Genomic DNA, 23,711 nt, shown 5'->3' on the forward strand with positions numbered 1-23,711 from the left:
GTGCTCCTCCTGCCTCTCCTGGCACACACCGCGTATCGATCCTCATTCACGTTCACTTAGATGTGAGCTCTGCTTCCAGAAGCCGGAGGGGGTGTGTGTGTGGGGGGGGGGGGGGGGGGGAGAGACTTCTGTTGTCAATAACCCAGATCCGGGTAGGAGCCAATCACTGAGGATGATGATTCTCATGAAACGATTCCCATGGTGATGGCCTCGTCAGGACTCTCGTTAAAGTTCTAAAAAAAACTAAAACCTAATAAGCTGCTTATCACCCAACGACAAAAAACATTCGCTGCGTTTTGCTGCGCTGCGCGCGGGTTACGTAAGCGCAGACATAGTTTGCACGGAATCTAAATGAGGGACAGGGGGGGGGGGGGAAATAGTGAGAGAGAGAGAGAGAGAGAGAGAGAGAGAGAGAGAGAGAGAGAGCGCGCGCGTGTGAGAGAGAGATGGGGAGACAGAGAAAGAGAGAGCGTGGGGGAGAGAGAGAGGGGGGAGAGAGAGAAAGAGAGAGAGAGGGAGGGAGAGAGTGTGTGAGAGAGAGAGAGGGTTAGAGGGGGGAGATGATGGGTGGATATGATTCAGTGGAAGAGGAATACGTTTTTACATGCCGTGTGTGTTTTGTTGTTTGCTAACACCTCTGAGCATACAAATAGAGTTCATTAGTGCTCTGTTAATGAGATGCCATTTACGTAGGTTTGTGAAGCATTTATATGAGAGGGCAAAATGAATCATAGTTAGATGCTTCCTTGGAGGGATATAATGTGTTTTCACATGCCAACACCTCTCAACCAGTGGAGGCTGGTGGAGGTAGAAATCGGAGGACGGGCTCATTGTAATGCATGGAACGGAATAAAGAATGTGAGGAATGGTATATCATTCCTCATTACGTTCCATGCATTACAATGAGCCCCTCCTCCGATTTCTACCACCACCAGCCTCCCCTGCTCTGATTCAGCCTCCCCTGCTCTAATCTGATTCTGTGGGTATAAATGGGAAGGCTGGGAAAGATCCATATCATACTTTTTAAAGGGAGAAACTCCACATTGTCCATGGTGTAAGTTTCAGTACACTGAATCAGCAGAGATAATTATTCTATTGTTGTTGTTGTTGTTGTGATGTTTTGGAAGCCTCTTGTCTTTAGATAAGATGTCCAACCACACACACACACACACACACACTCGGTCAACCTAACCAATATCCTGGTACCAGCCATTTTCTTTACGGGAGGTGAAATAAGAACATTTTGTCTGTTGATAAGCATTCTCTTCCGGCCTGAGAAGTGCAGTAGTCACACAGTATCACTTCTAAAGTCTCCCGGGATTTGCATTGCCAATTTCCTGCCCTGCTCAGCGCAGCAGCAGGCACAGAAGAGGATTACTCCCCCCCCCACCCCCCCACTCGCCGCCCCGCTTCTCCACCACAACGGAAAGAAAAATGCCAGCAATTTGGATGACAAGAAGAAAGACCCGGACCCCCGCGACTTATTACGACCACGACACCTCGTCTTCCTGACGCTTGTCACATGATTACGCTGTCAAGCGTCACGATAACCCCCCCCCCCCGAAATGTGCCTGTCACACATTTGACGGGGTGGGGGGGGGGGGGCTCACCCGACACTGACTCACTCTCTTGATCCCTTTCGCAGTCGTTTTTTGGGAAATGTTTGATGTATTCAGTCTTAGAGGAGAAGAGAGGAAGGAGGGGAGTGTTAGAACCCAAACAACACTTCTTCTACTGTCCAAGGATTAGTTTAGTGCCGGGATTTATCTCAGTGCTTTAGGAGGAGGGTATAAGCAACATGGAAGTTTAGTCATTGACAACGTTAAAAGGGAAAGTTCATTTGACATAACTTCTCTCCGGTCCGTACACCGAGACATTCTCGAAGAACATTTAGACCTTATTTCGACCTTTTTCCAAGCCGTGTGTAAAGCAGGGGAGGCGGGTGGAGGTAGACACCGGAGGACGGGCTCTTTGTAATGCATGGAATGGAACAAGGAACAGCTTCACACGTGGTGTTTCGTACCGTTTCTGATAGCATTCCTCATGCCGTTCCGGGCATTACAATGAGCCCGTCCTCCGATGTCTACCTGGAGGAGCCCCCTTTGCCCACTCTGCTGTGTCAGTAACTTGTAACCAGGGCTTGACAAGATGACAGCTCCCCATTCCTGACGAGGTGCCGATGCAATATTCATGACGATGGGCTTTTACTCGGAGGCAAGATGGACTCACTGCAGCAGATGCAGCAGTTGCAGGAATCCACTCTGCCCTGCTCTGTGTTGCTCTGCGTTCAAAGAGAGACAGTACTGTAGCCTGGTTTTCACTGTAGACTTACTGTAGATACGCTTCTCACTGTTCTGTGCTGTGGCTTAGATTCACGCCTGTTTCCGACAGACTTCAAACAGTACTGTACATGAAGCAGGGGAGGCTGGCGGAGGTAGATATCGGAGGACGGGCCTCATTGCAATGCACGGAAGGAAATGAGGAATGGTATCAAAGACGTGTGTGCTTTCACTGCCACACCCACAGGGTGGAGATCTCAGGCTAGTTAAGCCTAGTCCTGGATTAAGATGAATTAAAACTGTGTTCAATGGAGCATATCTATTGATAGTGCTTTTCAGTCCATGGCAGGAGTGGTCTTGAACTGTGCCTGTGGCAAGTGGCCGTCATAGTATCGCCTTCACTTTGTGTGTGTGTTGTGTGTGTGTTGTGTGTGTGTTGTGTGTGTGTGTGTGTTGTGTGTTGTGTGTGGTATCAAACACACATTCCTCATTCCATTCCGTGCATTAGAATGAGCCTGTCCTTTCCATGACTACCTCCACCAGCCTCCCCTGCCGAGTGGCTAAAGTTAGAGTCAGGTGCTGAGGTTCAAGCCCGGGGTCTCGTCCCCTCTGAGCGGAGGCTTAGCCAATGAGGTTCTTTTGACGCAGGGACACACCTCACACCTTCTGTGCAGTTTTACCTTCCCATTCATCTCAATGACTTTGCATGTGTTTATTACATTTGTCAATGTCAGTATGACCTATGTATAATGACATTATTATTCATAGTATTCTAAAATCGTTATTTTACATAATTCAGTTGTGTATATGACTTATGTGCAATACTTTTTTATAGTATCAATGTGTTGCTATGTTGAATTCACACTCTGAACATTTCCATGTTTGTATTGGGATTGATGGACAGAGTGGTTGAAGTTATATTAGATTCTCTGGTGAAGTACCTCATTAGACAATATTGATATTATATTCATATTGATCTCAGCATTGACTATCTATAATGCATAAAGACGTCGAACTCCATTAAATATTGATGTTTTCATTACTATTATTCTTTCTATGTATCTCTCTCCATGAACACGGTTTAATACGAATGGGATTTGATAGAAATCACGTGTTTATGATTTGTAATTTTTTTACCAGACTGAACATATTGTGATTGTAGATAATAAGAAATTTGTATTTCTTATTTGTAAATTTGTAAATTCTCATTATTCATATGATCCTACTGTATGAGATGTCGTAAGAGCTATGTCTGTTCTCATAAACATACTATCACAAGTGTCCTTCCTATTCCGCTGCTATAGACCAATGCAGACCTGGGTTGAGATACACTATTTGAAATCATTTTCAATAATTTGCTGTGCTTGATTGAGTCTGCCTGGCGCAACGGGGGCCAATGGAATAGTCCCAAAATTGCAAACCCCACCCATCTGACCTTCCAGGCAGGCTCAAGCAAACGCTTAAAGCTTTGGGGAAAAATGAAAGTACTATTTAGACCCATGTCTGGACCAATGACCTTCCCCTCACACTGAATCCCAGTTCCAGACGTTTGCTTTGCTAACCCGCCTGGATTAAGTTGGTATTAAACTCTTCCCTCGACCATTAGTAGCTAAATTCTTCCCTAAGATATTAGATGTAGAGTTTCCCATGGTGATGAAAAGCCTCCGGTAAAACACGTGTGTGTATGAGACCATTCCTCATTCCGTTCCATGCATTACAATGAGGCCGTCCTCCCATTTCTACCTCCACCAGCCTCCCCTGAGTAAGACAGCCTCGGAGGACAGTGTTGATAGCGTGACATGCAGAGATCAGCAACTTTCCCTCTCTTGACTGCCATCAACGACCTTGAGACAGGGGTTCATCAGATCTTACACATGGACGGTCCCTACCTCCCCTGTGCAACATCCAAGATGTATCTCTCTCTCACACACATACAGGCACACACAGGCACACACATACACTCCAGACACACACACACACACACACACACACACACACACACTAATACGGGGTGCGTTGTATCATCATTATTCCCTGTAACACACATCTAACTTTGACGTGCGGCTCCTCAACGTCATATTAATGTCTGTAGAGGCATAATCCTTCACCCTGTGGATTAACACACACACATTAAATCTGCCTGCACCTCTTCTCCATGCACTTCTGGTTCTAAATGGTTAGTTTGTGGTTTTGACAACAACCAGACAGGCCTCCTCTCTAAGCTGTTTTTCATGGCTTGTCAGCTTTCAGCTCAGGGAGCGGAGGGGAGGCGAGGAGACCTCTTTACTGACTGGGTTTTGTGTCCATGCATTCTTTGAACCTCTCGGGAGAAAAAAAAAAGGGGGATTTCTGTTTCTGTTTTCAGTTCTATTTTCAGTGGTGTTGCGGAAAGTAAAGCTTCAATCCGCGAATGTGTATCTACAGTGAATACAAGAGAATATCCAAGAGAATATTGTGAGACGGAGAAAGATGTGGGTGACTGACGTTTCAGCGAGACGCTGTAGCAGTGTACAGTCGCATAAGTAATTCAAGTGTTTAAATATGAAAGTCATGTACATGACAGAAGCGTGTGTACATAGTAAGATCAAATAATAAAACCGAAGTAAGTATTAGCATATTATTAACAAGGGTCTCCCCAAGGTTCCTCAACAAAGTGGCGCTGGATTGCATCATCAAAACCTGACTCGCGTTTATTCATGGTAAAATACGCCAAAAATACAGCTAAAACACTGGATTAACATCACAATGTCGTTGGCGATCAAAGATAGTTACTCTATCATTACTAAATATATTTGCCTTGAAATGTTTACATAGTGACACCGGCAAGTTCACAGCATGGCGTAGCGTCACTCTTACATTCTTTGGGGAGAACCCTGATTACCATGTTATTACCATGTTATTACCACGTTACTACCACGTTACTACACTTGCTGTATCAGGAAGAGTTACCTTAACATGAATGTAACCTTAGAGAGAATGCCCATAGTAAGACCGCTGTGTGTTCCACAGGTAAGGCCTTCGCCCCGGAGTTCTACTATGACACATACAGTGCCCTCTGGCAGAACCGACCCAGAGTCTACGGCTTCAAGCTCCAGTGGACCCAGATGAACCCCAACTCTGTGGACCGCATCGTGGCCTACCGCCTGGGACTCAAACAGGTAAGAGACACAGAACTGGCTGACCTTGTTTGAATCTTTTTTTTTTTCCCACCAAGGAGCCAGTCCATGAGCCAGTCCTCTGATTTCTACCTCCACCAGCCTCCCCTGCTCCCCACATGCCATACAATACATGAAGGTTGTATTGTATCTGAATTAGCAACAATATTCTTAATATCCTCAAATTGTTTTTTATATTCAACCTTTATTGTACTGTAGTTGTGATTACTTGTTATACAACGGGTTGATGAAAACAAGCATTATGATTGGCCGAGAGGCGTTCAAAGCTGTGATTTAATAATGATAATGTCACAGTTAAATCACCTGTTATCATATCCCTACGCCACAGTAGTTTTGTGTATCACATTCCCTTGACAACATTGGTAGTTTTGGGAACTATTTTTCTCAGGGCAGGGCAGAAGCCACAACAATCTATTACAACATAAATACTTATATAATTGTTTTCTTGTCCCAATTTTTGGATTTGTTGTGTAACCGTTGTACAAAGGCAATAATGCCTTCGAGGCCGTGATTTATCGTTAATAAGTGTCACTTGGTAGGCCTCTATTGGACAATATTGACAATAAATCAAGGCCTTCCCGGGCATTATTGCTTAAGGAACATACGGGTACTATGAATATGGCTGTGTCTGTCTAAACGTATTCATATAGCACAAAGTCGTCCACCTCTTGTTTTTGAAATGATTTGAACTCGTTTAGTGCCTCGGGTGAATAAAGTTGCCCAAATCAATGTCAATATTCTAGAGTGCCACGGGTGACTTTATTCACCAGAAATGCATAATGATGACGCTTCGTTTTGTAGCTAATCAAAAGTATTGTAGCTCGGTAAATACCACATAAAAACACTTGGCACTCTAGGGTGGTGAGAGTTCCCGAATTCTTCTGCAGTCGGTGAGTTATCTTCTCTTCAGTCAGAGATCAGATTCAGTAAACCTGCACCTCTTCCCTCTGGGCCAGACTCAAACTTCGAGTTCGCTACCATGACGATGACAACAAGCAGTTAAAAATAACCAAAGAGAGAGACCAGGCCTCATTCAGAGAGTCTCGATAAGACAGGAAGACCAGTGACTCAGCGCAGACCTACTCATTCTCTCTCTCTCCAGCTTGTGTTGTGTATCATCACGCACTTGTGAAAATATTCAAATGTGTTCTTTTCCACTGTGTGTGTGACATTTTACTGCGGGGGTCACACAGTACAGAGAGAGAGAGAGAGAGAGGGAGAGAGAGAAAGAAAACTAGCGAGAGAGAAAGGGAGAGAGAGAAAGAGAGAGAGAGAGTGAGAGGTGTGTCAGTGTTTTATGTCATTAAAATGCTAGAGGCTTCTTCCTCTTCTTATTCCCAGTGGTATTCCGCGGTGGGGGGGGGGCGGAGCTGTCAATCACGTCGGCGTCGCTCCTCGGTGTTCCGTCTGCCTCACCTTCACACGCTCCGCTGACGCTCAGCTGGAATAGCGGAGTCCTTAGCCACCTCTAATGACATCACGCGGCGTGATTTATTCCTTGTCAGCTTTGTCATTGCTAGTCACCACCCACCGACGCTGAAAGTCAACACTAAGTCCACGAGTGCTCGCTTAAAAAAAAAAAAAAAAACACAAGTACACAACATTGTGGAACACTCCCATGCTGCCTGGCATGCTGTGTGTCACCATGGCAGCAGAGGGGAGGAGATGTGTTGGCTCCGCTTCATCTGGATGAGCTCCAAGAGACGTTGACACTGACGCTCACACCGGCAACAAACTGTCGACAATATGCTCATAGGGTTAGGTTGGGGTTAGGTTATATAAGGGTTAGGTTGGGGTTAGGTTATATAAGGGTTAGGTTATATAAGGGTTAGGTTGGGGTTAGGTTATATAAGGGTTAGGTTGGGGTTAGGTTATATAAGGGTTAGGTTGGGGTTAGGTTATATAAGGGTTAGGTTGGGGTTAGGTTATATAAGGGTTAGGTTATATAAGGGTTAGGTAAAGGTTATGTTATATAAGGGTTAGGTTGGGATTAGGTTATATAAGGGTTAGGTTATATAAGGGGTAGGTTGGGGTTAGGTTGTATAAGGGTTAGGTTGGAGTTAGGTTATATAATAGTTAGGTTGGGGTTAGGTTATATAAGGGTTAGGTTGGAGTTAGGTTATATAATAGTTAGGTTGGGGTTAGGTTGTATAAGGGTTAGGTTGGGGTTAGGTTATATAAGGGTTAGGTTGGGGTTAGGTTATATAAGGCTTAGGTTGGGGTTAGGTTATATAAGGGTTAGGTTGGGGTTAGGTTATATAAGGGTTAGGTTGGGGTTATTTTCAGAGGTTTAGGGTTAGGTTAGTTAATGTCAGTGGATAGTTAGTTGACAGTCGAATAGCTTAAAGTATAAAATCAAGAGTTTTTTTCTCTCTGGTGCAGACGTCAGACGTTTTGACCGACGCCCAACTCTGACAAGCCTTATGAACATTCACAGACACATGCTTATGAACATTCATAGAGCAGGTGGCCCCACTCTCACAAGACAAGATTTATAGCATATTGAAGCATTTTCACTGCACTGAATCTCCAAACATTCAACAGTGGTCTCTTAACTTCACCTGGGAAGTTTTCATTTGTATTCAGTGACTCCATTCAAGGTCATGAGATGAGCTCTCCTCTGAACAGACTAACACTATAGTGTTCACCAGGGGAGGCTGGTGGAGGTAGAAATCGGAGGACGGGCTCATTGTAATTCATGGAACGGAATGAGGAATGGTATCACGTGTTTTTGATACCATTCCTCATTCCGTTCCATGCTCCTCCCCTCCCCTCCCCTCCCTTCCAACCCCCCCCCCCTCCAAAGGACAGGATCCTGATGCTCCTCTATATTTTCTGAGTCAGCAACTGCACTACACCTGGATAGAAGGAGGGGAGGAGGAGAGGAAGAGGGGGGAGATGAAGGGGAGAGGAGGAGGAGGGAGATGAGAGGGAGAGGGGAGGAAGGGATGAGGAAGGGGGAAGGGGGGAGGAAGATTATGATGAAGGAGGAGAAAGGTTGAGAGGCAGGAGGAGGAAGAAAGGAGTGGGGGAGGGAGGTGGAGGGGAGAAGAGGGAGGTAAGGGCAGGAAACTAATTAACAGCAGGACCCAGAGGGGAAGGGCTGCCTAAATAAGATAAGGGTTTTCAGGAGAAATCAGTGATGGAATTCTCTAGAACAGAGGTGAGCAGGGGAGGGTGTGGGGTGTGGGGTGTGTGTGTGTGTGTGTGTGTGTGTGTGTGTGTGTGTGTGTGTGTGTGTGTGTGTGTGTGTGTGTGTGTGTGTGTGTGTGTGTGTGTGTGTGTGTGTGTGTGTGTGTGTGTGTGTGTGTGTGTGTGTGTGTGTGTGTGTGTGTGTGTGTGTGTGTGTGTGTGGATGGTCCTGGTGGGGGGGCACGCATGATGGACTCCTCCTGACCCATCTCAGGTGTCCGCTGTCAGCTCCTTCTGGTGTAATGGATAACTATGTCTCTCTCTCTCTCTCTCTCTCTCTCTCTCTGTCTGTCTCTCTCTCTCTCTCTCTCTCTCTCTCTCTCCTGTCTATAAGAAGGTAGGCCATTATGTGGTGGTTGTATTGTGTTCTGTTGGCTGTGTTCAGTACAGAGGTTTCTTCCAGGAGGTTCATCCATCATCGAGGCATGGCTGGGCACTGGGCTGCTCTGCTCTGCTAAGCGCTGTCTGCCTAGGCGCCATGCCCACTGTGCCCACTAACACACACACACACACACACACGCACACAAGCACGCACGCAAGCACGCACTTACTCACTCACACACGCACGCACGCACACACTCACACACTCACACACTCACACACACACACACACACACACACACACACACGCATGCACACACACACATGCGCAAACACACACACACACACACACACACACACACACGCTGTAAGAAGAGTGTACTCAGCACAGCGGCCATCTGCCCTAAGGAGGGCTACACCCACACAGGCGGCAAGCAGTGTCCTGGATATGTCACACGTGAACCAATGAGAAGAGAGAGAGAAGAGAGAGGCCTGTGGACTGTAAAGTACCCCCAGCTAGACCAGGGAGTGGTGCGGGCGCGGTATGTGTTTCAGAGGGAGGCTGACGGAGGTAGAATTCAGAGGACGGGCTCATTGTAATGCATGGAACGGAGTAAGGAACGGTATCAAACACGCGTGACATCCATTTTGACCTCGGATTTCGACCTCAGACTCCAGTGCTAGTGAGAAGAAGTGGCTTCTTTGTGAAGTGTCTTATTCAGTTGATCTGATATTCTGTGGCTGTGGAGACTCTTATTTGACAGAGTGGTACTATAGGAGCTTTACAGACATTATATCATTCATTTATTCCTCTACTGAAATGCCAACAGATTAAATATCTTGAAATGCACACATTATAAACGTCATTTTCAAGATATGATATGACATCTCGGTGCTGCATAATGTTATTATACAATGATTCAAGTCCAAAAATTGCTATTTAGGTTCAAAGTATGTGTATTTGTGTACTTTCGCCAGAGTGAAGTATCATCCTCCTTCTATTGAGAATTGCTTCTAGCTTTATCTGACGTGACTTCCCCCCGTCACTCCGTGAATTCCATTCACCCGCTCGGTGTTTCTAATTCTCCGAGCATTCCTTTCAAGAAAAGCCAGGAAGCAAAACCGGTTGGCGCGGACCTTTTTAAAACGACTTCATCAAACAAAGAGGAAAAAGTTAAATCAAGCCTCTCTCCATATTTGATGTGTCGGAAGCTTGGAAGATTTTTCATTTTGTTGTATAATTTTCAGAGCTTTCATTGCTGTTTGTTTGTTTTTTTTTCTTTTGCCTGGCCGTCTCAAATCCAGTTAGGATGGCCGGTAATTGGTTTACGAATGAGCTCGCTCTGTTTGAGTCCTAACGCTCTGGAGTGCTCCTTCATTGTGGTATCCAGTTGGCTGCCTCTCTCCACAGTTTCATTTACCGTGTTGTGTACTTCCTCTCTTGTTCTCCTAAGATGTGGATGCTCTGTAGCTCCCAACACCATCATGGCCAGAATTACAGATAACAGAGACCCATTGTTGAGAATCTATCATCGACCTTGTGTTGTTGTTGTTGTTGTTGTTGTTGTTGTTGTTGTTGTTGTTGTTGTTGTTGTCGTCGTCGTCGTCGTCGTCTGGGCAGCGTAATGATGAATTATGAAAACTTCCATTAACTTTTTAATCAGTTCTCTCTTCCAAACATGGCTCTGCCTCTCTGGCTTCATCGCCGTAAGAGTTTATGTGATGATGAAAACACATACCTCACTGATTTATCTCCACACACATACACACACACACATACACGCACATGTGCGTGCACACGCACGCACACACACAATCACGCACATGCACACACACACACACACACACATACACATTTTTTCACACACATTGTTGTGGTCCGAGGAAGGATTAACTGTCTCTGTTTAAGCCCAGCTCCAGATAAGACAAGAGGCTGACTGGTTGGGGTTTGATGCGTAGCAACAACACTGGCTATCACGTTCTATCAGACCTAGTTATCTCCCCTTCTCATCCCCCATCCTTGATGGCAGAGCTGATCAGATCAGATGGATCTGAGCCACAGGGGCGGAGAGAAGCAGGCTGCTGTCTGACTGGTGCAACCGCACTGTAACAATGTCATCATAGAGCTCTGGTGTTACTGCCAAAACATTGTTCTGAGAAGCCTGTCTCTGTCTATCTGTCTATCTGTCTATCTGTCTGTATGTCTGTCTGTATGTCTGTATGTCTGTATGTCTGTATGTCTGGCTGGCTGGCTGGCTGTTTGTATGCCTGTTTGTCTGACTGTCTGACTGTCTGTCTGACTGGCTGGCTGGAGGATTGCTGTGCGGAGGAGGAGAGAGGGTAAGGAGGGTGAGGAGGGTGAGGAGGAGGGGAGGAGGCGACAGGGAGGGGGAGTTAGAGGATAACTGTCTTTGTCATACTGTCCTGCTCCCAGCTCTGGGTGATGGGGGGGGGGGGGGGGGGAGGGGTGTGGCCTCATTCTGCCTCCTCCGTGACGTCTGCATGCCCCCACACCATCAGGCTGCTTCCGATTGGGCACTCAGCGGGGGGGCCCTTATCTAATCATGCACCCTGTGTCAGTCTGTGATTCTCTATACCCCATGCTGTTGATCCGCTTAATTTCCTCTATGCTGACTTCTACCCCCCCACACACACACCGACACACACCCACACACCGACACACACACACACACACACACACACACACACAGACCCGGCACACTGCTGTTAATAGTGTATTAAAGTAGACATCTCAGCAAGGCCTGTTTTGGAGTTGTGTAGGTTGTGACGTGTTAACTATAATAGAGGAGGCCCTAGAAGAGCAGTCTTCCATAGGCTGAGTGGAGGGCCCTTCTCTCTGGTACCTGGATTCATCTCCAGGAACAAACACTGGACGGACTCCACAATAGCTTTCTGTTTTTGTTATTTTAGGATTAATCCGCTTAATTTCCTCTATGCTGAATTCTACCCGCCCCCGACACACACACGCGCATGCACGCACGCACGCACGCACGCACAGGCACGCACACACACACACACACCCATGCCCGCACACATGGACACACACACACACACACACACACACACACACACACACACTGTTGCAGCAAGCACACACACACACACACACACACACACACACACACACACACACATACACATACACGCAGGCACAAACTTCTGTTGAGCTGTCTACTTCCAAAGAAATAAGTTCAGCCTAGTCTGGAGTGCGTCCTGTTTTCTTTCACAAACTTATTGCTCTGAATTGAAGAGCCCTTGTCAGTAGCATTGGAGAGAAGTTGAAGAAATACTTTTTTTTCTAACAATGCGAAGAAAGCTCATTTTATACTGTTATTCATCTAGCATCCCTAACAAAGCCAGTCCACCCACACACACACACACACACACACACACACACACACACACACACACACACACACACACACACACACACACACACACAAGCTTGCACAGACCCACACGCACCTACACACAGACACACACACGCCTCAGTATAGAATGAGGTGTGTGTGTGTGTGTGTGCGCGCGCGCATGCGCGTGTGCCTATGACTGATCTAGCATCCTAATAAGGCCAGTCCTATCCTGGTGCCTTTGCCATCTGTATCACATAGGCCCACAGTTGTTCCTATCATGTACCCAACTATGACTATCATTGACATGACATACACTACACCAGGGGAGGCTGGGTGGAGGTAGAAATCGGAGGACGGGCTCGTTGTGATGCATGGAACGGAATTAGGGAATGGTATCAAACACGTGTCCCCATGCTACCATTACCCCCAGCCCTGTCCCCCATGCCACCATTTCTCATGGCCCAGACTACACTCACCACAGTGTAAACACTGCTTACATAAACCTAGGACTGCGGCCGTTCGGCTGCCACCGACGAGCTAGCATAGCTTAGGCGCTATGCGCTGGGCTAAGGCCTCTGGGCTAGGCTAGGCTAGGCTAGGCTAGCTGCCGCTACAACCTCTGAACGTCAGAGAGAGAGAGAGAGAGAGACAGAGAGCGAGCGAGCGAGAGAGGCACGCTGTGTTTATACATCCTGACAGAACTTCAGGAGACGTGAGTAAATGCGTTCCAACGTCACCACGCATCTCTGTTGGGCCTTGAGCCTCTCTGGAGTAGAGTCTGGGGTAGAGCCCGGCTTAATCATCGTCACCTACCGTGTTGACATGTCTCATCTTGCCATTGATATGGAGTTATGAAAGAAGAAGAAAAGAGAAAACAGTGAAAAGAGAATAGTTGGCTGCTCAAACAGATAGAATTAACTGTGGGGTGTAATTGGGGTGATTTGAATTATTTAGCGACGTGTTTGTGTTTCCTGTGAGAGAGAGGCCTTGGGTTGAATTCTCACCGGCGTCTTATTTACTCTGAGTAAATAATTTCCCCAGGTCTCCTGTGTGACTGAGGCCTGCAGCATCCACCAGCACGGAGGAAGTCAGGGATAGGCATTAGCATGAGAGAGAGCATCTCTCTCTCCCTCTCTTTCTCTCTCTTTCCCTCTCTTTCTCTCTCTTTCTCTCTCTTTCTAACTCTCTCTCTCTCTCTCCTCTCTCTCCTCTCTCTTCCTCTCGCTGTGTATCTTTCTCTCTTGTATCTCGACCCCTTCACTCTCCCCTTCTCTCTTCCCGCTCTCTCCCCCTCCCTCTCTCTCTCTCTCTCTCTCTCTCCATCTCTATTGCTCTGTTTATCGTTCTCTCTTCTATCTACCCCTTCACTCTCTCCCTCTCTCTTCCCTCCCTCTCTTTCTCCTCCTCTCTCACTCTCTCTCCTTCTCTACCTCTCTCTCTCTCTCTCTCCTCTCCTCTCGTCTCCTCCCCTCCCTCCTTTCATACAACCAGATTTGCTGAACGATGACATGAATGAGAAGTGAGACCCCGTTGCCATAGCAACAAGGCGTTTTTTGTTTTTTTTTACCTCCCGACAGGCAGCACACACATAGCCAGCACAGCGGAATACAAAAGGCCCCCATCCGAACGGGAGTAAAACTCTCCAGCAGCTGAAAAAGAGACTTTCTCAGGTGTGAAGTTGTTGTTGTTGCCCACACGTCTGTGTTCTGTGATTTATTATAGAATTTTTTTGAAGTCGGAACATTGAAGTACCAATAGTGATCTCCCCTGCCACCTACCCCGCGTTCATTTCACACAGGACACCCTGTTGAATCAGGTTATTACCATAAAGAGAGACTATCACAGCGCTTCTACGGCCATTATCTCCGACTAACAGGGAATATTTATGCTCCTCATCTTCCCAGGGAGATACGACGGATCTCAGTAGCAGCCGCCCCCCCAAAAAAACAAAAAAGAAACACATCTGAGGTTTATGATTTCATTTGCACTTTTATGGTTATGTTCTCCTGCTGTTCCGACCGCGGGGGATAAACCTGCATATGTATTCTCTCCTGTTGATATTTGAATAAAGGTCAGCTAGGAGGAGCTGAAATGTCAGGGTGGTGGGTAGCAGGGTACAGGCCTGGTAGAGAGGAGAGAGAGCTCCTAGGCACACACACACACGCATGCCCGCACACACACACACACACACACACACACACACACACACACACACACACACACAGACACATACACATACAGTACACACACACACACACACGCACTTGTGCCCGCACACACACACACACACAGACACATACACATACACATACAGTACACACACACACACACACACGCACTTGTGCACGCACACACACGCACACACACAGACACATACACTCACAGACACATACATATACAGTACACAGACACACACACACACACATACACACACACATCCACCTGCCCACTGGCACTGGCACACTGTGATAATCTCAGTCAATGGTAGTTATAATCAAACCCTGAAACAAGCCCCTCTAATTTGAGGCTGTGAGTGCGTGCGTGCGTGAGTGCGTGCGTGAGTGCGTGCGTGCGTGCGTGCGTGCGTGCGTGCGTGCGTGCGTGCGTGCGTGCGTGCGTGCGTGCGTGCGTGCGTGCGTGCGTGCGTGCGTGCGTGCGTGCGTGTGTGCGTGCGTGCGTGTACCACAAAGGCACCACACATAACAGAGCAGCATGTTCTTCTCTGTGCGAAGCGGCCCCAGCCCAGAGGAGGGTGAGTTCCCGGGGGCCGTGGCCTCTGCTCTGGGCCCTCAGGCTGAAGGACGTGTAGAAAGTCAAGAGCTGTCTTGGAGCAGACGGACGATCTCCCGGTGGTCCCTCCTGGTGCTCCTCAGGTTAAAGTGCCCCACCACCGGCCCGATAACATCTCAGGGACGGGTGGGGGACCTAGACTGGGCACGGGAGGGGGGAGCGGTAGGGCAGAATCTCTGGGTATTGCAACATACGACCAATGGGTCAAGCAATGTCGAAGGTTAGCGAATGCGGTCATCCGTGTAGTTTGTTGTTTTCCTGTCACCTGTGAATCGGGAGTAACGGCAGTAAATACATTCGGAGCTAACGGCTGTGAACACACTGAGGACGGGCAGGGGGAAATAGCCTCGCGATTGATCAACGTCTTGAACGGGAGTCAAGAGTCATCAAGGACGAGTGTGAAGTGAAAATACGTCACGCTCACTAGGCCTCCTTCGATCGTTTCTTTCTGCCTCAGTCCGTCCATGCCGACGGGCTATTTCAGGGGCTCCCTCGTGTTGGCGGCAACTTGAGAGCAGGGGGAGGCCGGTGGAGGTAGACATCGGAGGATGGGGCTCGGTGTAATGCACGGAACGGAATGAGGAACGGTATCAAGCACAGGAACAGGATCAAATACACGTGCGTCTGATCCCATTCCTCATGACAATGAGCCCGTCCTCTGATCTCTACCTCCACCAGCCTCCCTTGGCATCTATTGCCACGCTGAAGGCTGGGCAAGGGAAGACCAGCAGACGTCGGATCAGAGAGCTAGCCCCGGCTACGGAAGCAACACACGGTAATGGGATGTGGAAATCTGGTTATCGGGGCTGGAGAGAGAAGAAAGAGAAGAGAGGAGAGGAGAGAGAGAGAGACAGGAGAGTGAGAGGGGAGGAGAGACGGAAAGGAGTGAGAGGGAGGAGAGAGTAGAGAGAGAGACAGAGAGGGAGGGAGGGAGCGGGGTGAGAGAGAGGAGAGAAGAGAGAGGTTCTGATAAGTGAACTGTCACAACCTCTCAGAGATGCTTTCTTCTCTTCCCACCACATCTCTCTCTCTCTCCCCCCCCCCTCTCTCTCTCTCTCTCTCTCTCTCTCTCTTCTCCTCTTCTATCTCTCCGCCGGCCTTGGGACCCACAGTTCCTCACTCAGCTGTCACAGGCTGCCGAGAGCAGAGCATTGAGCGGGCTTGGCACGCTGCTCGGCACCCTGGGAAAATATCTCACATGCCAATTGTCGTGGGCCAACATCAACAGTCATTAGCAACGCTGCGCCGTGTTCGGCTTCTGTGTTGCCCCGCGTCAACAACCTTCGTCTAACGTTACGAGACAACATGCCGGCGATGATGTCATCACACACCGACGAATGACCCGGGCGATGTCTGAACGTGTCAATTGACGTTGAACGTTATTGAATGGAATAATGGTTCTTTTTTTTGGAAATGTGAATACTGTTGCCGTATTCAGCCTATGATTTGGGGGGGATTCGTTATGTTTGGCTTCTACGGTTCGGTGGTGTTTACTTGGTAACGTCTCTGTGAGATCGTCAGACTGACAGGAAGGGTCAGTTGGAGCTGACGCGCGTCAACTGTATTGAAAGCCTTCTGTTGTCATGACTCCCACTTGTTTATGACACAGGCGTAGTTGGTTATGGGTTCAGAGAGGTGATGCGTTTAACCATAATGCCTCAAACACAAAGCTTCATTCAGGCATTGCCTTGCTTTTCAATGTGTTAGACCATGTCATAATTGTCACCTCTTCATGGGCAGATTGCTATCGCTCCTGCAGTAATGAACTCTATTATGAAGGTGCTTGTTTGTGTGTGTGTGTGTGTGTGTGTGTGCGTGTGACTGTGCGCGCGTGTGTGTGTATATTTATTGTATTAAAATCCTTTTGTTGAGATGTTTATGTGTGTCAGAAAGACCTTTCATTATGCTGAAACTGTTGTTTTGTGTTGCCTCCCTTTGAAATTAATGAAAACGTCAGCTCACACAGAAGGCAAAAGATTTTTACTTTTGGGATTATTCCGTTGGTTCCATTTTGCCGAGCGAACAAGATAAATCACAACACTCTAGTATTTGAAAGAAAACCAATATCATTTAACCCCCCACCTCGTCCCCTACAGTAACAACATGAGTTTAACCCTCTAGTCTCCAACAGTAACAACATGAGTTTTATTACGCAGGAACATCTGAAGAACCAAATGACGGCACACAGAGAGGGTGATAGAATATAGCCCGAAGGCGTATTTAATAATAACAAATAGGGAGAGGAGTAGGGGAGAGAAGGATAATCTAAGGGGGGGGGGTCGTCGGGGTCCGGTCCAGGGTTCGGTAATAGGAGATCCAGTAGCTGAGAGGGGTCGGGAAGAGAAGGATAATCCAAGGGGTCGTCGGGGTCCGGTCCGGGGTTCAGTAACAGGGAGTCCAGTAGCAGAGATGGGTAGGGGTAGGTCCGTGGAAGGGATAAACAAGGGAGTCCAAGGGAGACGAGGGTTCTGGAGGGGCACAGGAGAACAAGGTGAGTCACAAGGGAAAAGACAAGACACAAGGAACAGCTAGGATACTCAGGAGGGCTAGAAGTGTCTGCGGGTCCCGTGGAAAGGTTTACCGTATGGTCACAGTACGATCTGGGACTGTCGTGGAGTTCAGGCAGGGTTCTTATAGGGAGGTGATTGCCGATGGTTTGCAGGTGTGCTGATGGGTGATAGTGAACAGGCGTGCTGCCGACTGGGGGCTGGGCGTGCCAGAGGGTTGGTTAGAGGGAGGGACCGTAACAAGTTTAACCCTCTAGTCCCCTACAGTAACAACTATGATACCACGTATTGTATCGTAATGCTCATGAGAAACTCCAACAGAAGCTTAAACCAACTGACGGTTGACCGCTCTCAGCAGCAGCTCCATCCCTGGCATATAACTGTCAGTGTCAGTCACTTTGATACCGTCGTAAAAAAAAACTATTTACGGTTGAGGAAACTTTGGCCAAGAACAGCAGGGAGACATTGTGCACTTCCTGATGCTTTAGTGTAACATTTATAACCTCTCAACATGACGCTGATTCACTGCTGCAGGAGCGCAGTCCTCCTGGCGTAGGAGGAGGAAGACACGGAGGCCCAATAACAACTCACTGGCAGGCTGCATCTCAGTTGTTTCAACTGTCTCCTTCCCTTGTCCTCATCTCCTTCCATGTCTCCTCATCTCTGTCTCTTCTCCATGTCTCCGTCTCTTCTCCATGTCTCCTTCCCTTCTCCTCGTCTCCTTCCCTTCTCCTCGTCTCCTTCCCTTCACCTCGTCTCCTTGTCTCCTCCCCTTCTCCTCGTCTCCTTCCCTTCTCCTTGTCTCCTTGTCTCCTTTCCTTTTCCATGTCATCTTCCCTTCTCCTCGTCTCCTTCCCTTCTCCTCGACTCCTTGTCTCCTTCCCTTCTCCTTTTCTCCTCGTCTCCTTTCCTTCAGCTGTAGTGATAGGAATGACCTGGACAGCTGAAATGAATGCCCTGGTGTCGGCCATGTTGCTTTTGACTTTGCTATGCTCTTAGATGACATCAGAAGAAGGAGAGGAGACGAGGAGATGAGGAGACGAAGCCACTTTAGATTATTAGGACACACCCCCACTGTAATGCTGCTCATCACCATTCTAAATTGGGTGGTTAAATGTGTGTTATTGATTGAGACTTGTTTGACCCTCAGGTCAAATATTTGACCCAGTCCTTGTGGGCCCCTGAGAAGCATAGCCCACCCAACCACATGGATCTGTTCAATATATTGAGTCAGACTTAACTGTTGGATGAAGGGTGAAACTGAACTCCCTGTGCGTGTGCGTGTGCGTGTGCGTGTGCGTGTGTGTGTGCGTGTGTGGTCCAGACAGGACAGTCGCGGTGGTGGGAGCAGGAGATCCCCATGGGGGAAGGAGTGATCCAGAAGGGAGAGCTGGTCACCCACAACCTGACGGAGCTCATCAAGCCCGAGGCCTACCTGGTGCGCCTCACCCCCATCACACGCTATGGTGAGGGAGACTCCACCGACAGGATCGTCAGATACAGCGGTGAGTGCATTCCGTATTCCAAACCATTCCATTTACCTTTCTATTCCGTTCAATTCCATTCCAGTCCACTGTTATCCATTCAGCGCAATCCATTCCATTCAAGCCGGTTAAAAGCTTTTGTCCATCGAATGTACATACAGAGTGTTGTCCCCAGCCTGTGGCTCGCTGGAACACAGAACCTTCTTTGTGTCCCTGCCCTTTGTTGGTTGTGTACCACACGTTGGTTCAGATGTTCAAGGTCCTTTATGAAAGAACAGATTGCACTCAGTCCATTTAATTTCTGTATTGTACAAACTGTACTTCATGATCGACAAACTCTGTGACTGGAATTTTGATAGAAAGCGTTAAACAACATATAGGTGAGAGCTTCAGCAGTTTCACAGCAAGAGCTACTTACAGGGTGTCATGTCCCGCTAGTATTTATATGGTAATAGGGACCCCTACTGGTTAAGAAAATACAATTAGATGGGTCATTTAGCAAATTTGACAGGACGTTCTTATTCACAGGGAGGAGGGTAGAGAGGAGAGGATGGATTGTCACGAGTTATTACAATGATTTAGGAGATTCAGGCAAAAATGAAAGCTAAAAATTGAACGCCTCATCTCGGTTGTCAAACTGTGAGAGTTGCCACTGCAGTTGTCGGCATGAAAGTACCGTCTGTCATCCATAAAATATGTCAGCGGAGACGTATGCGTCAAAGGATTTTTTTGAATGACATACAATTTTAATATCGTTAGTGGGCGGGATGTAATTGCTCAAATGTAATTGCTCAGAAGTAATTGCTCCTCCTTTCGGTACTCAATGTTTCATGTACTGTACTGAAACCTGATAGCAGGGGAGGCTGAAGTCGAAGGTAGAAATCAGAGGATGGGCAATTTCAAGCACGTTGTGTTTGACAACCGTACCTCATTCCATTCCCTTCATTGCAATGAGCTCCAATTTCCGCCTCTACCACCAGCCTCCGCTGCTGTACTTAGATTAGTCTGATCTTGACTCTAATCACATACAGTTTCTGTCTCAGCTCATCCTCTTTTGATGTGTCCTGGTACCAAGATGAAAAGAGGCCCAGTGAATGTACTGTCAATGTAAATGTCAGATCACCTGTTCATTCACTCCTCGCATGACTGGCCAACAAGCATGTAGCGCTACGGCATGAAGGCAGCTTGAGCCCCGCTGGAAGCCCCGCTGGAAGCCCCTTGAAATGCGCTAGAAGAGGAGGCGTGCCTTTGATATCATTCCTCATTCCCTTCCATGCATTACAACAAGCCCCGTCCTCCGATTTCTACCTCCACCAGCTTCCTCTGGTTTTTTACTTAATTGGTGTTTGAATAAGTGTGGTACTACACGTACTACATCTTTTTTTTACTACATCATGTCGCGTGAGATTCTTTCTTTCCAGTGCATTTACTCTAATACGAGTTGTAATGGCAGCAGTTATGACCGGGGGCAAAGGTCAGGCTGTGTTTGTTGAACAAGATTTAGCACAGCGGAGGTTCACACAAATTTGCGAGCAAAAATAGGTAAAATGGGATCACTCAGTCGTCTCATATTGTACAATAAAAGAGGATGTTAAACAAATCACACCCAGCAGTCGGCTCGGAATAGATCAGAGAGGAAATATTCCTCACGCGCAAAACACAGTGACACCAGTGACATGAGAGATCTTTTTTGCGAAACATATTTTTATTGGTTTTGACAACAAAGAAAACAAACAACATATTGACATTTAGGAATGTTATTTTCATATTTTCTGCCTGAGCAGCGGCAGAACTTGTGTGCTGTAGATTATTTAACAACCAATAGATGATTCCCACCAACTCAAGCTGTTAAATAAATACTTAATCTCCCATATGAGCTTCAACAATATAGGCCTGCACAGCCTTCTACCGTAATAGCCTTTCTTAATTGCTTTTCTGTTCGTTTGACTGCATGTTGCGGGGCTCTTGAGGAAATTATACTAAGCTCATTCAACGAGGCTGATTCTTCTCTGCCATTAGCTTTCACAGTATCTGCAACACCATTAGAAAATATTATTTATTATTTCAATTGTCTATCAACTGGCGATGAGCTTGAGTTGCTGTAATTACAGCGATGCAGTGCATGGAGAGAGGTTATGGGAGGTATAGGAATATAGAAAATGGAGCATTGAAGTAATTACATTTGTATTGATTTTTGACATGCATAACAAAAAAAATACAAGCGAATACACTATTGGAAAAACAGCACCTTCCCACTCCACCAGCCAAGTGTTCATTGTATGATGTTTATGATTGGATTCTTAGATTGTTGTTGTTTAGAGAAGGTAGTGAGTGGAGGCGAAATGAAGATGAAAGCGTCTTCTCTTCTGTCAGAGTGTGTTTCAGAGTGTGTAAAACAAGCTGAAAACAACCCGATCTGGGATTCGTGTTCTACGGACAAGAAGGTGTTGAGATGTATTGACTTTGTTCTATCAGATACGTGTGCTGTTGTAATGGTAGTTCCCTACTCCTACATACCTAACGGACTGACACATACATGTACCGTACCTGACTGTACTGTAGCCTTACATAGATGACTAGATCTTCAGCACGTATGACTCAGGGGAGGCTGGGTGGAGGTAGAAATCGGGGGACGGGCTCATTCATGGAATGGAATGAGGAATGGTATCAAACACGTGTGATTTCTACCTCCACCAGCCTCCCCTTGGTATGACCGGCAGCAATTGCCTAGAGATGTATGCTAACCGGATTCACACGTCCCAGATATGCGCAATCTGTAATGCAAACAACCACAAAGCGGAGTGCCGGGGCACTTTGTTGGTAAACAGCTGAGGGACGGGGCTGGAGGAACAGAACCACGCTCAATTTCATAGACAGGAGCGATGGATGCGAAGGACTGACCCTCCATGACTGAACATGACTTTACAAACAACAGAGAAAAAACAAGTTTGTCTTCTGATGGGGTGAGACAGTCATGTTCTCCAAGAATCAATGGCTATCTATAATGAATTCAAAAGTCCAACGATGGATGTGCCAATTACAGATTGCCCCTTTAACCCGGGTGACGGTTGTAGACTCTTAGCATGTATGACTGCGGGCGATCGCTTAGAAATGGATGAGGACCGGTTTCACGTGTCCCAGATACGTAGTGTACCATTTCATTTGAAGAGTGTAAGTGGTGGTGGCAGGGAGTACAACTCTCCTCTGGATAGCAGCCCTCAAGGCCTCAGGCTACGCTACGCTCTTCCCCTCTTCCTCGACACACAAGAGACCCTCTCTTCTCTCCTCTTCACTCATGTTGGTGTGTGCGTGTGTGTGTTGTGTCTCTCTGTGGAACTCTTGTCACAAACGGCTTTCGCGTGCGTGCGCGCGCGCGCGTGTGTGCGTGTGTGTGTTCACGCCGTAAATACCGTCCAGCAGCTGTTAGATTTCAAGAGGACAGGGACCATTTCTCTCCTAAAGCGGCTCTGCGGTTAATGTTGTTAGTTTAAAAAGTGAGGCTTGAACATAGGTGTTTGCATGTGCGTGCGTGCGCGCGCGTCAGCGGCACACTAAGCGTCGGCGCACGCTAAGACAAATGCGCGGACATTGTGTGTGTGTGTGTGTGCTTAATGACGTTGACTGAACGGTGTGCGTTTTTTAAGCCGTCGTGTTGGTCCTCGGCTGTGGCGACGGCAGCAGCGGTACTAATTGCGGTGTTGCAGCTCTCACGGTGCGCCCAGAAGCCTATCAATTAGAGGAACTCCTAATGCTGAGCATGTTGCCAAATACGCAACATCTGTTCCCCCTGCACCAAGACGACCTCCTCCTACTCACTCAATCGGTGGAACAGCTGGGTGGTTTAGCAGTGGGGAAATGTAACCTCCAATGCGTAATTGGCTTCTAGATTGCAGCTCGGGTCGAGAGAGGGAGAAAGGGAGAAGGGGAGAGAGAGGGGGGGGGGGGGGGGGGGGGGAAACGGGGAGAGAGAGAGGGGGAGGGAGGGAGAAGGGGAGAGAGCGGGGGGTAGAAACGGGGAGCGAGAGAGGGGGAGGGAGGGAGGGAGAGGGATAGCAGTGACAGAGGGTGAGAGAGAGAAGGGGGGAGAAAGAGAGAGAGAGAGAGAGAGAGAGAGAGGGAAAAAAAAACAGGCAAATCATGAACACCTGATGTGATTTACCACAAAAACACCCTCACCTCAGTCTGGCTCTGCGCTTGCCAAATTCCCGGTATAATTTAATGCATTCTGAAATGAGTTTTTGATATCTTAATGAATGATTTGAAATTAATGAATTGATGGTTTAGCGCCACAATGGAGTCCGTCTGCACATGGGTTTTAGTCCTGAATTCACAGCAGTGATTGTCTCTTCCTTGAACAGCTGGTGTTTTGCCTCTGATTATGCTCTAACATCCTGCTCATATCTGATATCGTGTCTTTATCCAATCGAACGCCACTGGCTGTTTATGAACTATAACTGAACCAAATGGTGCCATGTTCACTGCTGTGTGTGTGTGTGTGTGTGTGTGTGTGTGTGTGTGTGTGTGTGTGTGTGTGTGTGTGTGTGTGTGTGTGTGTGTGTGTGTGTGTGTGTGTGTGCGCGCACGACTC

General features: G+C 47.5%; 1 protein-coding gene across 1 annotated transcript in view; it reads left to right on the forward strand.

Moving 5' to 3' along the window:
* mdga2a (MAM domain containing glycosylphosphatidylinositol anchor 2a) overlaps positions 1–23,711 on the forward strand; it is a gene marked incomplete at its 5' end in the record, with an annotated part of 108,560 nt that overhangs the window by 76,418 nt on the left and 8,431 nt on the right. The window contains 2 exons of the mRNA XM_083683185.1: positions 5,289–5,437; positions 18,964–19,144. Of these exons, the coding sequence (XP_083539311.1) occupies positions 5,289–5,437; positions 18,964–19,144 (330 nt within the window). The remainder of the gene's footprint in view (positions 1–5,288; positions 5,438–18,963; positions 19,145–23,711) is intronic.

This window comes from Argentina silus (genome assembly GCF_951799395.1).
Source record: "Argentina silus genome assembly, chromosome: 13".
Lineage (NCBI taxonomy): Eukaryota > Metazoa > Chordata > Actinopteri > Argentiniformes > Argentinidae > Argentina > Argentina silus.